Below are 15,302 nucleotides of genomic sequence, written 5' to 3'. Positions count from 1 at the left end.
TTGTGTTATTTTTTAAAATAAATTCGCAAGTAAGTGCTATTGTTTATAGTGATCATAGATTTTTAATTAATCAAACCGCGTATGTTACTTCTTTCAATATTCCTTCGAAATTTCTGCACTGTTGGTGACTTCGTCTAGTAATTTACTAGAAATAATATCCAGATATATGTAACTGATTTTTATTTTCAAAATGTACGTACAAGTATACAGATGTGTAATTACAAAAATTTGTTTATTCGTGTTACATTCACTTTTAAAACATACATCTTACAAGTATTACATTGTAACTAATAAAAGATACTTAGAGTATCTGATGAATATATTACAAAAGACCTTGTCGTTTCAAGTCTTCGTACGTTTTACGATTAACTACGTTCCCAAGAGAATCTTCGAACTCTTCTTCCTGCTCTGGCTGCCAGCGTTCGGCTTGTTTCTGAGCTTTAAGCTTTTCCCACAGAGCCAGAGCGTCTTCGATTTGCGTTACGTTAGCGAAATGAGCGGTATTTGGAATTCCGAGGCAGCGCATTCCATGTGCGTGTCTCCATTCGGCAAAATGTCTTTGGAAAGCTTTTGGTCCCTTGTATGTGAAGTTTCCGCATATTTCGCAATTGTAGCTGATATTTAATCCATGCAATTTGTACAACCAATACGGTATAGGTTTACCATCCCACCCGAGAGGAAGATTTTTAGGATTGTAAGGAACTTCGTTGTCATCTTCTTCCTCGGATTCGCTAGCGCTAGCTTCAGCATCGGAATCTCCTCTCTCACCTTCTGTTCTAGCTTGTTTCCTTTGTACATTTTCTTTTGTGGCCACTCGCTGAGTGGACACCAATTCCGCGAGCCTGTATACTTGTGCTTCCAAACAGGCTATCTCCTTTTGCTTTTCAGAATTTCTTCCCTTTCCAGATTTCCTATTTCTATTGTTCTTGGCTAGTAAATTTGGATCTAAAGAAGCCTCCCCTTTCGTACTGAAAAGTCTCTGGGCTCTCTCCTCGAGAGTACCACCACATTTTAAACCTAAAGCCATCAAAGCCGATTTTAATCTATCCAAACCAAGAGACGCGAGCTCCTCCCATGATGAGAAAGCAGACAGTTCCAAATGAGCTCCGACATGAGTAAGAGCACTGCCAGTTTCTTTTGGCCATCCTGGGAATGTACTGTTTTCCCATTGCGTTTCGAATTCCTTGTTTGCCTCTTGAACCTCTCCGTTTAAGTCAAGCAAGGGTCTGACTCTACTTAAGTAATCTGTTGTATATTCTAACAAAGATTCTACGTATCTTTGATACTCAGCATTTTTCCTTTCTCTTGGTATATCAAACAAATGATCAAAAGTTGATAAATATGTAATATAGTCTACTTTCTCTATTCCTTTGAGATTAATGTACTTCTCATAACATTCGTGAAGATCAAGGTACTTTCCATAACCTTCCTCATCAGTAAACTCAACAAGATTTGAAAGCTCTTCTGTTGGGTTTTCTCTCATTTTGGCCAGCTCTTCGAATTCAACGGACATTGGAATACTTATTTCGTTAGGATGTCTTCGGTAAAACTCTTTTATCGATTTCAAACGGGAATAAAACTCCGAAAATTCGTTTGGACCCGAAAGTGCTTGAACCTGAAAGAAATGAGTTATATCGAACAACAATATAATAATGAAAATTAGGACGATAAATTATATACCTCCTCTTTTCTTTGCCCATCTTTATCTTCGTACAAGTCTTGCAAATGCAAGGTACTGTCCATGTATTGATCAAGCAACATCTTTAATCGATGCTCCGAATTTATGCTCTCCCTGTGTCCTGCCTTTTTATAAAGCATTTCTTTTACCATCGCATCCATTAATCTCTCCCTTTCCTCGTGATAGCGTCGTTGTTGCTCTAATATCGTTTCCATATTTAAAGTTTGTATGAAAACACCAACTGTGTTACTATGTGTTACCAAGCTTTTCAGTTTACATTTGTATAGAGGTTATGATTTACTCAACCACAGATAATAATCATTTATAGATTTCATACCTCTATCCATGGATACCTCCACCTAACGGAAAATTGAAGAATATACAGTGATACAATAAAATTCTGTAAGACTAGGCCGCAGTGCGCACCGTTAGCGAAAGTGGGAGTAGAAATTGCTTTGCTCTAATTGACTAACGATTCAATGCTCTAAGACAGAATTCAATGCATTGAATTGGTTTAACGATAAATATAGAAAATAAATCTCGAAGACAGTTTTTGATTTAATTATCAAAATTGTATTAAAGTATGGAAAAACATGATTTTCGCGCCCATTTGGTATATGACTAACATCCACGTGAAAGCGGATTGTATTTATGCTTTGAAAGTTTTTCATTATCTCGAGTTGTGTTAATTAATTTTGTTTAAACATTAGATAGAAAATCTTACAATCATTAAACATCCAAAAACAATAAATTTATCAATAGAATACTTTCGATGTAACGATTCTTCGATAAATTCGTGCTTTAAAAATCACTTTGTATGTTTGACGTTATTAATTACTTTTGTTGATAAATGATACGACGAAATTAGCCACGGGAGTATTTAATAATATCATTGGCAAGAAGAATTCTCGTTAATATTATACAGCGAAAAGCAATCGATTTATCAACGAAGGAAATTATTACAATTATTATTAAACAGCTAGAAATAATAAATGTATAAATTCGTGCGTCAAAAATCACTCTATATTTAATAATATCATTGGCGAAACGAATTTTCGTGAATATTAAACCTCGAGTACTCTTAGCTATATCTGTTTAAACATTGGACGATGAAACAGAGAGGAGAGCATTAGAAGCTGGTCTTTAGCAAAAGAATTTCTTATAATTATTAACAAACAGCTTGAAATAATAAGTGTATGGATACAATATCTTTGACAAAACGATTCTTCGATAAATTCGTGCTCCCAGAATAGCCACGCGATTATTTAATAATATCATTTTCAATAAGAATTCTCATTAATATTAAACTTCGAAAAGAGCAAAATCAATTTATTAACGAAACTCGTCAACTGCAACAATTTCTCGAAACATTCGTGCACAAAACATTATTCCACATGTCTGACTCTATCAATTAATTTCACCAACAAATTAAATGGCTAAATAGCCAGTGACGTGCTTAACCATGCTTCTATCAAACAGAATTGTTGCAAATATTAGGAAGCGAGAAATAATAAATTAATTAACAAAAGCAATTCGATATAATAACTTAAACAATTCGATCGATTTATGCAAGAATTAATTTTCACGAACAAATTAAGCGATGAAATAATTTCTCGGGCACCGGATAGCATTATTGCAAAATAAATTATCGCGAATATTAAATAAATGGAAATAATCAAAATTGTCGAAATGATCGATCGCCGTCGATCGTCAAAGTCAGTGGTGGGGGTATCCTTTGTGCTCGCTCGGCGCGAATTCGCTGCTCAATTAGTCGGAACTTGGCTAATGTGGGAATCAGTCGGGTTTCAAGAAAGCTCTTCCAAAAGTGTAATTAAAATAAATTAAATTGTTAAGAATTAAGATATAATATAATTTTAAAGGAAAATGAAACTTTAATAACTCATCGACCGATTTGTGCAACCGTTGTTCTCTTGTTAATTAAACCTCGTTGATACTTTTCACGAACAATTTAAGTGATGAAATAATCTCTCGGGCACCGGATAGTACTATTGCAAAATAAATTACCGCAAATATTAAATCATTGGAAATAATCGAAATTATCGATATTATCGATAGCCGTCGATCGCGCGATCGTCGATCGTCAAAGTCAGTGGAGGGGGGGTGGGGGGGTGTGCCCTTCGTGCCCGCTCGGCTCAAAGTCGTTGATCAATCAGTCGGAACTTGTCTAATGTGGGAATCAGTCGGGTTTCAAGTAAGCTCTTCCACAAGTGTAATTAAAATAAATTAAATTGTTAAGAATTAAGATATAATATAATTTTAAAGGAAAATTAGTGCGTGTAATTATAATAAATTAAATTATTAAGAATTAAGATGTAATATAATTTTAAAGGAAAATGAAACTTTAATAACTCATCGACCGATTTGTGCAACCGTTGTTCTCTTGTTAATTAAACCTCGTTGATACTTTTCACGAACAATTTAAGTGATGAAATAATCTCTCGGGCACCGGATAATACTATTGCAAAATAAATTACCGCAAATATTAAATCATTGGAAATAATCGAAATTATCAATATTATCGATCGCCGTCGATCGCGCGATCGTCGATCGTCAAAGTCAGAGGGGTGGCGGGGGGGTGTGCCCTTCGTGCCCGCTCGGCTCAAAGTCGTTGATCAATCAGTCGGAACTTGTCTAATGTGGGAATCAGTCGGGTTTCAAGTAAGCTCTTCCACAAGTGTAATTAAAATAAATTAAATTGTTAAGAATTAAGATATAATATAATTTTAAAGGAAAATTAGTGCGTGTAATTATAATAAATTAAATTGTTAAGAATTAAGATATAATATAATTTTAAAGGAAAATGAAACTTTAATAACTCATCGACCGATTTGTGCAACCGTTGTTCTCTTGTTAATTAAACCTCGTTGATACTTTTCACGAACAATTTAAGTGATGAAATAATTTTTCGGGCACCGGATAGCATTATTGCAAAATAAATTACCGCAAATATTAAATCATTGGAAATAATCGAAATTATCGATATTATCGACCGCCGTCGATCGCGCGATCGTCGATCGTCAATGTCATTGGGGGGGGGGGGGGGTATACCCTTCGTGCTCGCTCGGCTCAAAGTCAAAGCTCAATTAGTCGGGACTTGACTAATGGTGGAATCAGACGTGTTTCAAGACAGCTCTTCCAATAATGTCGATCGTCAAAGTCATTGGGGGGGGGGTGGGGGGGGGTGTACCCTTCGTGCTCGCTCGGCTCAATGTCAAAGCTCAATTAGTCGGGACTTGACTAATGGTGGAATCAGACGTGTTTCAAGACAGCTCTTCCAATAATGTCGATCGTCAAAGTCATTGGGGGGGGGGGGGGGGTGTACCCTTCGTGCTCGCTCGGCTCAATGTCATTGCTCGATTAGTCGTTACTCGTTTAGTGGAAGAATCAGTTACATTTGAGGAAAGCTCTTGCAAAAGTGATATTATTATAAATTAAATTGTTAAGAATAAAGATATAATATAATTTTCAAGGAACGTTATTGCGTTAAATTACTTAATTAATTGTTGGAACAACTACTATAACAGAATATAACAGAAAGTGTACAGAATCGAAGTAAATTGGATATTTTCACACGTGTCAGACAGTGCACAATAAATTTTTTTTTTCGGAAAGTTTATTGTTGATCGAAATTCGTTCTGCTTCCTTCTAAAATCAATGTTAATTAATTTTCTATCTAATTCGAATCTAAATTTACTTAACAGTCGGTAAAATTATTAATAGTTATTTGTCAAAATCGTATCTCTAATTTCAACGCGAATTTTCAAATGGTTTCCGATAATTTCTAAATATTTTCCGCGAATGGAAATTAATATTTTCGATTAAAATCTTAAATGCGTGTGCTATGGAAACTTGGACACTTCTTGATGATGCTACTCTCTCTACGCTGCTACTCTCTCTACGCTGCTACTCTCTCTACGCTGCTACTCTCTTCTACTTCTTCCTACTACAAATTCCAGGACCAACATCGCATCGAAATGTAAGTCGATCTTATTTGACCAGTAGTTCTCTCAATTTTTTCGAGTACAGTGACCACATACTTGTTGCGAATTCTATTGTATATTTAGTTAGGATGTATTCTTTTCAATGACTTGCGTTTTCCGTTCGAATTCAATTGCCGTTACCCTTGCCAATACTTCTGTCATTGTTACTTCCATTAAATTTTTGACATTACTATTGCCGTTACCCTCGCCAATACCTCTATCATCGTTACTTCCATTACTTTTTTGCCATTGCTATTGCCGTTACTTCTCGAGCAATTAAATTCACGCGTAGTCATCGAAACAGATTAATTTTGAAGAATAATTCGAAACTAATAACCCCATTTTAGCTAGGATTTTCAGGTTCTTTATTTTCAGATTCTTTATTTTCAGGTTAATACTATCGTAAGACAAAACTTATGGTGTATATTATCATGTATATTATTATGTATATGTATTGTTAATTGGTCACTGTACTCGTTGTAATTGTAATAGTAGTTCCTGTAGCAGTAGTAGTATTTGGGCAGGCTTTTTTTTTGCCGCCCCAACGATCAGCACAGATGGGCACATCCGCGACTTGCAATAGCGTTGCGAAAGAATCTCGCGTTGTTTCACTTTATTTTCAACAGAGATCCAAAATTAGCGTCGCGAATATAACTATCGCGATTATTAGCATTGACATTAATTGTTCAAAGTATAGCGTAGCGAGTGAAATAATCGCGATTTCATTTCGTTCGACATGCAAGATAGCTCCAAAGATTGTATTGCGATAAATAGTTAGAAAATTTCAAAGATTATTAAAGTCCATTCGCTTTTGCATCTCTGATCATTGAATTAGCGTCGCGACGACATAATCGCGTTGCAATAGTTTACCTTCCGACTTTTCAGGCGCCCATGCTGCAGCTGCAACGAAGGGCCACGCCGCCCCAACAACAGCTCGGATGGGCACATCCGCGACTTGCCATAGCGTTGCGAATGATTCACGCGTTGTTATAATTAATTTCGAACAGAAATCATAGCGTTGCGAATAAAATAGACGCGACTTTTCTTTGTATAATCAAGCACAATAGCTTTGAATATAGCGTTGCGAACTAATCGCGTTTCAACTTTGCAATTCTATCAGATTTCTCGAAGTCTACAGACTCGTTCTTTCCAGAAAGTAAAGTTAAATCTTTCGGATTTCTGTTCGATGCATTAGCGTAGCGTCGAAATAATCGCGTTGCCAGTAGCTTCGTTCGTCTTTCCAGGCGCCCATTCCGCAGTTGCAACAATGGACCGAGGTCCCAACGATCAGCTGGGTTGGGCACATCGCGATTTTTTCATCGTAGCGTTGCGAAATGAATTATCGCGTTTTGTCTTCGAATTAGTTTCGAAGTTAGCGTTGCGAGAATAATCGCGTTGCAGTAGCTTCGTTCGTCTTTCAGAGCCCATGCCGCAGTTGCAACGCTCCGCAGTGCAGGCATTCGCGATTTTCCTTAGAGTCGCGAGACGAAATTAACAACGCGTTATATTAGCGTCGCGAAAAATTGCCAATGCGTTGTATCAGAATTGCGAAAACTGCCAACGCGTTGTGTTAGAGTCGCGAAATAAATGCCGCACTGCGAGTTGCCGTTCCAAGGATCGCAGCATTGTCTCGCAATCGTCGACGATTCCCTTTAGAGTTGCGTGAAAACAAACAAAGCTCGCGGGTGTTTTCGCTTCCGGATCTGACGAATTAACATCGGATTTAATATTTAGACGAATTAGCACGAATTAATATCCGCTTCTAATTCTCGTGGATTAGCGTCGCGAGAAAGGAGTCCGCGTTTCTTTGCCACTTTCATTTTGATTTCCTCTCTGGCATCCAAAATCAAATCGTAATTCTTATATTCGCAGATAATATCTTTGCAAAGCAGTGGAAGATCGTCACCATAGGGAGCGAGAATATTTTATTCCTACCTTCGGACTTTTTAGGCCAGGTCCGAGCACGTGGTGCAAATGCCCGAAAAACCACTGCGGGCAGTAGGAATTCATTTTTGCGATCCGAGAATTTACAAGTCGTAGCAGTTGGCGCAAAATCGCGACGCACGTTACTTATGTCCAAGTCTTCGAGCTCCTTCTGTCGAGATTATCATCCGCCGAGGGTTTATCATCCGCGAGGGAGAAACATCGGCCGAAAGATGAGTCTTAATTAATAATTGCGCGCATCTTAGTTCATAATTGCCTGCGTCTTAGTCAAGCAGTGTTCTTAATGTAAGTTTGTTAGATTTCGTTTCCAATTATTTTCACACAAATTGCATTCGTCTGTGGGTTAACTTGGCACTCCTGTGCTGGTTTTAGGTTTTCTATTTTATCCTGTCACCCTTTTTGTATTCAGACTAACCATTTTCAATCATTTTAGGTACATTATAGAGATTATCATCCGCCGTGGGATTATCATCCGTCGTGGGATGCGTTTTAATTTAGTGTTATTCCTCCGATAGGAGGTTCCTCAGGGGCTCGCTTGCGGGTGGGGCCCGCAAGTGAGTACGGGGGGTAGCGTCCCCGAGGTACCCGAGGCGCTTGTAGGTTGTTAGGGTTCTTAATTTAAGTTTGTTAAATTTTGTTTCCTCCATTCTCTCAAAAATTGCACCCGTGTGCGGGTTAGTTTGGCACTCGTGTGCTGGTTAGTGTGGCACTCGTGTGCTGGTTAGTGTGGCACTCGTGTGCTGGTCAGTGTGGCACTCGTGTGCTGGTCTTAGGTTTCGTATTTCGCCTTGTATTCAGACTAATTTGAATTCAATCATTTCAGGTTCATTACAGATATTATCATCCGCCGTGGGATGCGTCTTAGTTTCCATCATTTTCCCAAAAATTGCACTCGTGTGCGGGTTAGCTTGGCACTCGTGTGCTGGTCTTAGGTTTCCCAATTTGACTTGTCACCTATTTTGTATTCATACTAACTAGAATTCAATCTTTTCAGGTTCATTACAGATATTATCATCCGCCGTGGGATTAACATCCGCCGTGGGATTTTCATCCGCCGTGGGATTATCATCCGCCGAGGGATGCGTCTTAGTTAATAAGTGCGTGCGAGTTAGTTAATAAGTGTATGTGAGTTAGTTTAAGATTCTTAACCTCTTGCCGTACTTTAACGGGTCCAGCTTTTAATAAAGATTTCTCTTTAGAATGAATATTATTTTGCTCTTACAACTTTATCTAAATTTATCTTCTTTTCACCACAATATTTAATTCCTCAAGAAGTATAGTCTCACAGTAAACTCAAATTTTTTTCTCCTTCTGAGAAATAATTACAATCGAGAAATTTCTAGTCATCATAAATTTAAAGAGAACAGTATGGTAAGGGGTTAAGTTCCCCCAGGGGCCCCCGACCCACAGGGAGCGCCCGTGGGGGGCACGGGGGGTAGCGTCCCCGAGGTACCCGAGTCGCTAATTTCGCATATGTCCAGTAGTATTGCCTTAGCATTACTTTTTCGCGTCTCGTTTTTGACACAGCAGAAAGCTGTGGTGGCCTTGCTTGCGCAAACTCTTGGGTAAGTCCGGACACGTCTCGTTGTTCGACGAGTGACCATGCGGCATGGTGATTCGAACGCGGACCCTCCTGCTGGGGAGGCTCTCGCATCGCGTATTCGCAATGTAAGACGTCCTTAGCTCTCTTTTGGGGGCGGGGCGCAGGGCGATCCGACTCATTGTACGATGATCCAACTTTGGATCATTATTCCTCATGTGAAAACGGCGAGCATCGAGATCTGCGAGGCTCCTGATTTGTGCGAGCATTGTACGCGTCGCGTCACCCTCGAGTCAGTGCCTTCTGCACTGACTCGCCCTTGTTTCTTAGTTTCGAAGAATCAGAGCCTTCTGCTCTGATTCATTTCGGTCCCCGTGGATCAGAGACTTTTTCTTTGATCCACTTTGGTCCGCAATAGTACTTGACATATGCGGATGAGTGCGTGTGTGGGAGTGTGTGATAGCTAGCTAGCGAGCGAGTGTATTAGTTTATAAGTCGTCGTTGTAAGAAAGGAAGTCATAGCGAATTCCGGCTTCGTTCTGACTCCCTTTCGGGTCTCTAAAGCAGCAACCTCCTCGCGGTGAGACCCGGGCAATCGGTATCATCCTCGGTTCAGAAAGTCTTGCGAATTGCAATGAATTTCTGGGTCGAGGATGATATCGAGCAAATAGCTGCAAACTTTATATTGTAAAATAGTGTGTATTGTAAAAGAGTGTGGATTTATAGTTCCAATCAGTGCTCGAAATAATGTTTCGTTCGAAAATTGTTGAAATTGGTATTCCTCCGATTGGAGGTCCCTCAGGGGTTCGCTTGCGGGTGGGGCCCGCAAGTGAGTACGGGGCGTAGCGTCCCCGAGGTACCCGAGGCGCTTGTAGGTTGTTAGGGTTCTTAATTTGAGTTTCTTAGATTTCGTTGCGTCCATTCTCTCAAAAATTGCACTCGTGTGCGGGTTAGTTTGGCACTCGTGTGCTGGTTAGTGTGGCACTCGTGTGCTGGTCAGTGTAGCACTCGTGTGCTGGTTAGTTTGGCACTCGCGTGCTGGTTAGCTTGGCACTCGTGTGCTGGTTAGCGTGGCACTCGTGTGCTGGTTAGCGTGGCACTCGTGTGCTGGTCAGTGTAGCACTCGTGTGCTGGTTAGTTTGGCACTCGCGTGCTGGTTAGCTTGGCACTCGTGTGCTGGTTAGCGTGGCACTCGTGTGCTGGTTAGCGTGGCACTCGTGTGCTGGTCTTAGGTTTCCTAATTCAACTTGTCACCTATTTTGTATTCACACTAACTAGAATTCATTTATTTCAGGTTCATTACAGATATTATCATTCGCCGTGGGATGCATCTTAGTTTCCATAATTTTCGCAAAAATTGCACTCGTGTGCGGGTTAGCTTGGCACCCCTGTGCTGGTCTTAGGTTTTCTATTTTGACTTGAATTCAGACTACCTTTAATTCAATCTTTTCAGGTTTATTACAGATATTATCATCCGCCGTGGAATTATCATCCGCTGTGGGATTATCATCCGTCGTGGGATACGTCTTAACTAATAAGTGCGTACGACTTAGTTATTAAGTGCGTGCGAGTTAGTTAATAAGTGTATGTGAGTTAGTTTAAGATTCTTAACCTCTTGCCGTACTGTAACGGGTCCAGCTTTTAATAAAGATTTCTCTTTAGAATGAATATTATTTTGCTCTTACAACTTTATCTAAATTTATCTTCTTTTCACCACAATATTTAATTCCTCAAGAAGTATAGTCTCACAGTAAACTCAAATTTTTTTCTCCTTTTGAGAAATAATTACAATCGAGAAATTTCTAGTCATCATAAATTTAAAGAGAATAGTATGGTAAGGGGTTAAGTTCCCTCAGGGGCCCCCGACCCACGGGAGCGCCCGTGGGGGGCACGGGGGGTAGCGTCCCTGAGATACCCGAGCCGCTAATTTCGCATATGTCCAGTAGTATTGCCTTAGCATTACTTTTTCGCGTCTCGTTTTTGACTCCGCCACAGTAGAAAGCTGTGGTGGCCTTGCTTGCGCAAACTCTTGGGTAAGTCCGGACACGTCTCGTTGTTCGACGAGTGACCATGCGGCATGGTGATTCGAACGCGGACCCTCCTGCTGGGGAGGCTCTCGCTTCGCGTATTCGCAATGTAAGACGTCCTTAGCTCTCTTTTGGGGGCGGGGCGCAGGGCGATCCGACTCATTGTAGGATGATCCAACTTTGTATCATTATTCCTCATGTGAAAACGGCGAGCATCGAGATCTGCGAGGCTCCTGATTTGTGCGAGCATTGTACGCGTCGCGTCACCCTCGAGTCAGTGCCTTCTGGACTGACACGCCTTTGTTTCTTAGTTTCGAAGAATCAGAGCCTTCTGCTCTGATTCATTTCGGTCCCCGTGGATCAGAGACTTTTTCTTTGATCCACTTTGGTCCGCAATAGTACTTGACATATGCGGATGAGTGCGTGTGTGGGAGTGTGTGATAGCTAGCTAGCGAGCGAGTGTATTAGTTTATAAGTCGTCGTTGTAAGAAAGGAAGTCATAGCGAATTCCGGCTTCGTTCTGACTCCCTTTCGGGTCTCTAAAGCAGCAACCTCCTCGCGGTGAGACCCGGGCAATCGGTATCATCCTCGGTTCAGAAAGTCTTGCGAATTGCAATGAATTTCTGGGTCGAGGATGATATCGAGCAAATAGCTGCAAACTTTATATTGTAAAATAGTGTGTATTGTAAAAGAGTGTGGATTTATAGTTCCAATCAGTGCTCGAAATAATGTTTCGTTCGAAAATTGTTGAAATTGGTATTCCTCCGATTGGAGGTCCCTCAGGGGTTCGCTTGCGGGTGGGGCCCGCAAGTGAGTACGGGGCGTAGCGTCCCCGAGGTACCCGAGGCGCTTGTAGGTTGTTAGGGTTCTTAATTTGAGTTTCTTAGATTTCGTTGCGTCCATTCTCTCAAAAATTGCACTCGTGTGCGGGTTAGTTTGGCACTCGTGTGCTGGTTAGTGTGGCACTCGTGTGCTGGTCAGTGTAGCACTCGTGTGCTGGTTAGTTTGGCACTCGCGTGCTGGTTAGCTTGGCACTCGTGTGCTGGTTAGCGTGGCACTCGTGTGCTGGTTAGCGTGGCACTCGTGTGCTGGTCTTAGGTTTCCTAATTCAACTTGTCACCTATTTTGTATTCACACTAACTAGAATTCATTTATTTCAGGTTCATTACAGATATTATCATTCGCCGTGGGATGCATCTTAGTTTCCATAATTTTCGCAAAAATTGCACTCGTGTGCGGGTTAGCTTGGCACCCCTGTGCTGGTCTTAGGTTTTCTATTTTGACTTGAATTCAGACTACCTTTAATTCAATCTTTTCAGGTTTATTACAGATATTATCATCCGCCGTGGAATTATCATCCGCCGTGGGATTATCATCCGTCGTGGGATACGTCTTAACTAATAAGTGCGTACGACTTAGTTATTAAGTGCGTGCGAGTTAGTTAATAAGTGTATGTGAGTTAGTTTAAGATTCTTAACCTCTTGCCGTACTGTAACGGGTCCAGCTTTTAATAAAGATTTCTCTTTAGAATGAATATTATTTTGCTCTTACAACTTTATCTAAATTTATCTTCTTTTCACCACAATATTTAATTCCTCAAGAAGTATAGTCTCACAGTAAACTCAAATTTTTTTCTCCTTTTGAGAAATAATTACAATCGAGAAATTTCTAGTCATCATAAATTTAAAGAGAATAGTATGGTAAGGGGTTAAGTTCCCTCAGGGGCCCCCGACCCACGGGAGCGCCCGTGGGGGGCACGGGGGGTAGCGTCCCTGAGATACCCGAGCCGCTAATTTCGCATATGTCCAGTAGTATTGCCTTAGCATTACTTTTTCGCGTCTCGTTTTTGACTCCGCCACAGTAGAAAGCTGTGGTGGCCTTGCTTGCGCAAACTCTTGGGTAAGTCCGGACACGTCTCGTTGTTCGACGAGTGACCATGCGGCATGGTGATTCGAACGCGGACCCTCCTGCTGGGGAGGCTCTCGCTTCGCGTATTCGCAATGTAAGACGTCCTTAGCTCTCTTTTGGGGGCGGGGCGCAGGGCGATCCGACTCATTGTAGGATGATCCAACTTTGTATCATTATTCCTCATGTGAAAACGGCGAGCATCGAGATCTGCGAGGCTCCTGATTTGTGCGAGCATTGTACGCGTCGCGTCACCCTCGAGTCAGTGCCTTCTGGACTGACACGCCTTTGTTTCTTAGTTTCGAAGAATCAGAGCCTTCTGCTCTGATTCATTTCGGTCCCCGTGGATCAGAGACTTTTTCTTTGATCCACTTTGGTCCGCAATAGTACTTGACATATGCGGATGAGTGCGTGTGTGGGAGTGTGTGATAGCTAGCTAGCGAGCGAGTGTATTAGTTTATAAGTCGTCGTTGTAAGAAAGGAAGTCATAGCGAATTCCGGCTTCGTTCTGACTCCCTTTCGGGTCTCTAAAGCAGCAACCTCCACGCGGTGAGACCCGGGCAATCGGTATCATCCTCGGTTCAGGAAATATTGAGAATTACAATGAATTTCTGGATCGAGGATGATACCGAGCAAATAGCTGCAAATCAAAAAAATCTGCTGGCAATTTAGCTGTTTTCTTGGATTTAGCTGATTTCTTGGATTTAGCTGATTTCTTGGATTTAGCTGTTTTCTTGGATTTAGCTGATTTCTCGGATTTAGCTGTTTTCTTGGATTTAGCTGATTTCTTGGATTTAGCTGATTTCTTGGATTTAGCTGATTTCTTGGATTTAGCTGATTCCTCGGATTTAGCTGTTTTCTTGGATTTAACTGTTTTCTTGGATTTAGCTGTTTTCTTGGATTTAGCTGTTTTCTTGGATTTAGCTGATTTTTCAGATTTAGCTGATTTTTCAGATTTAGCTGATTTCTCGGATTTAGCTGATTTCTCGGATTTAGCTGTTTTCTCGGATTTAGCTGTTTTCTCGGATTTAGCTGTTTTCTTGGATTTAGCTGATTTTTCAGATTTAGCTGTTTTCTTGGATTTAGCTGATTTTTCAGATTTAGCTGTTTTCTCGGATTTAGCTGTTTTCTCGGATTTAGCTGTTTTCTTGGATTTAGCTGATTTTTCAGATTTAGCTGTTTTCTTGGATTTAGCTGATTTTTCAGATTTAGCTGTTTTCTTGGATTTAGCTGTTTTCTTGGATTTAGCTGTTTTCTCGGATTTAGCTGTTTTCTCGGATTTAGCTGTTTTCTTGGATTTAGCTGATTTTTCAGATTTAGCTGATTTTTCAGATTTAGCTGTTTTCTCGGATTTAGCTGTTTTCTCGGGTTTAGCTGTTTTCTCGGATTTAGCTGTTTTCTTGGATTTAGCTGATTTTTCAGATTTAGCTGTTTTCTTGGATTTAGCTGTTTTCTCGGATTTAGCTGTTTTCTTGGATTTAGCTGATTCCTCGGATTTAGCTGATTTCTCGGATTTAGCTGATTTCTCGGATTTAGCTGTTTTCTTGGATTTAGCTGTTTTCTCGGATTTAGCTGTTTTCTTGGATTTAGCTGATTCCTCGGATTTAGCTGTTTTCTTGGATTTAGCTGATTTCTCGGATTTAGCTGTTTTCTTGGATTTAGCTGATTTCTTGGATTTAGCTGTTTTCTCGGATTTAGCTGTTTTCTCGGATTTAGCTGTTTTCTTGGATTTAGCTGATTTCTTGGATTTAGCTGTTTTCTTGCATTTAGCTGTTTTCTTGAATTTAGCTGTTTTCTTGGATTTAGCTGATTTTTCAGATTTAGCCGATTTCTTGGATTTAGCCGTTTTCTTGGATTTTGCTGTTTTCTCGGATTTAGCCGATTTCTTGGATTTAGCCGTTTTCTTGGATTTTGCTGATTTCTCGGATTTAGCAGTTTTCTCGGATTTAGCTGTTTTCTTGGATTTAGCTGTTTTCTTGGATTTAGCTGATTTCTCGGATTTAGCTGTTTTCTTGGATTTAGCTGATTTCTTGGATTTAGCTGTTTTCACGGATTTAGCTGTTTTCTCGGATTTAGCTGTTTTCTCGGATTTAGCTGTTTGTCGTGGGATACGTCTTAACTAATAAGTGCGTACGACTTAGTTATTAAGTGCGTGCGAGTTAGTTAATAAGTGTATGTGAGTTAGTTTAAGATTCTTAACCTCTTGC

At 40.4% G+C, this 15,302-nt stretch overlaps 1 protein-coding gene across 1 annotated transcript in view; it reads right to left on the bottom strand.

Annotated features, from left to right (window-relative positions):
• Nucleotides 1-163: 163 nt before the first annotated feature.
• Nucleotides 164-15,302, bottom strand: part of noi (splicing factor 3a subunit 3 noi) — a 32,985-nt gene continuing 17,846 nt past the window's right edge. The window contains exons 2-3 of the mRNA XM_033485750.2: nucleotides 1,681-2,037; nucleotides 164-1,615 (exon numbers count right to left, since the gene is read on the bottom strand). Of these exons, the coding sequence (XP_033341641.2) occupies nucleotides 323-1,615; nucleotides 1,681-1,893 (1,506 nt within the window). The 5' untranslated portion in view covers nucleotides 1,894-2,037 and the 3' untranslated portion in view covers nucleotides 164-322. The remainder of the gene's footprint in view (nucleotides 1,616-1,680; nucleotides 2,038-15,302) is intronic.

This window comes from Megalopta genalis, chromosome 15, assembly GCF_051020955.1.
Source record: "Megalopta genalis isolate 19385.01 chromosome 15, iyMegGena1_principal, whole genome shotgun sequence".
NCBI lineage: Eukaryota > Metazoa > Arthropoda > Insecta > Hymenoptera > Halictidae > Megalopta > Megalopta genalis.
Note: the sequence above shows the minus strand (reverse complement) of the source record. Positions and strands in the feature narration are given on the sequence as shown.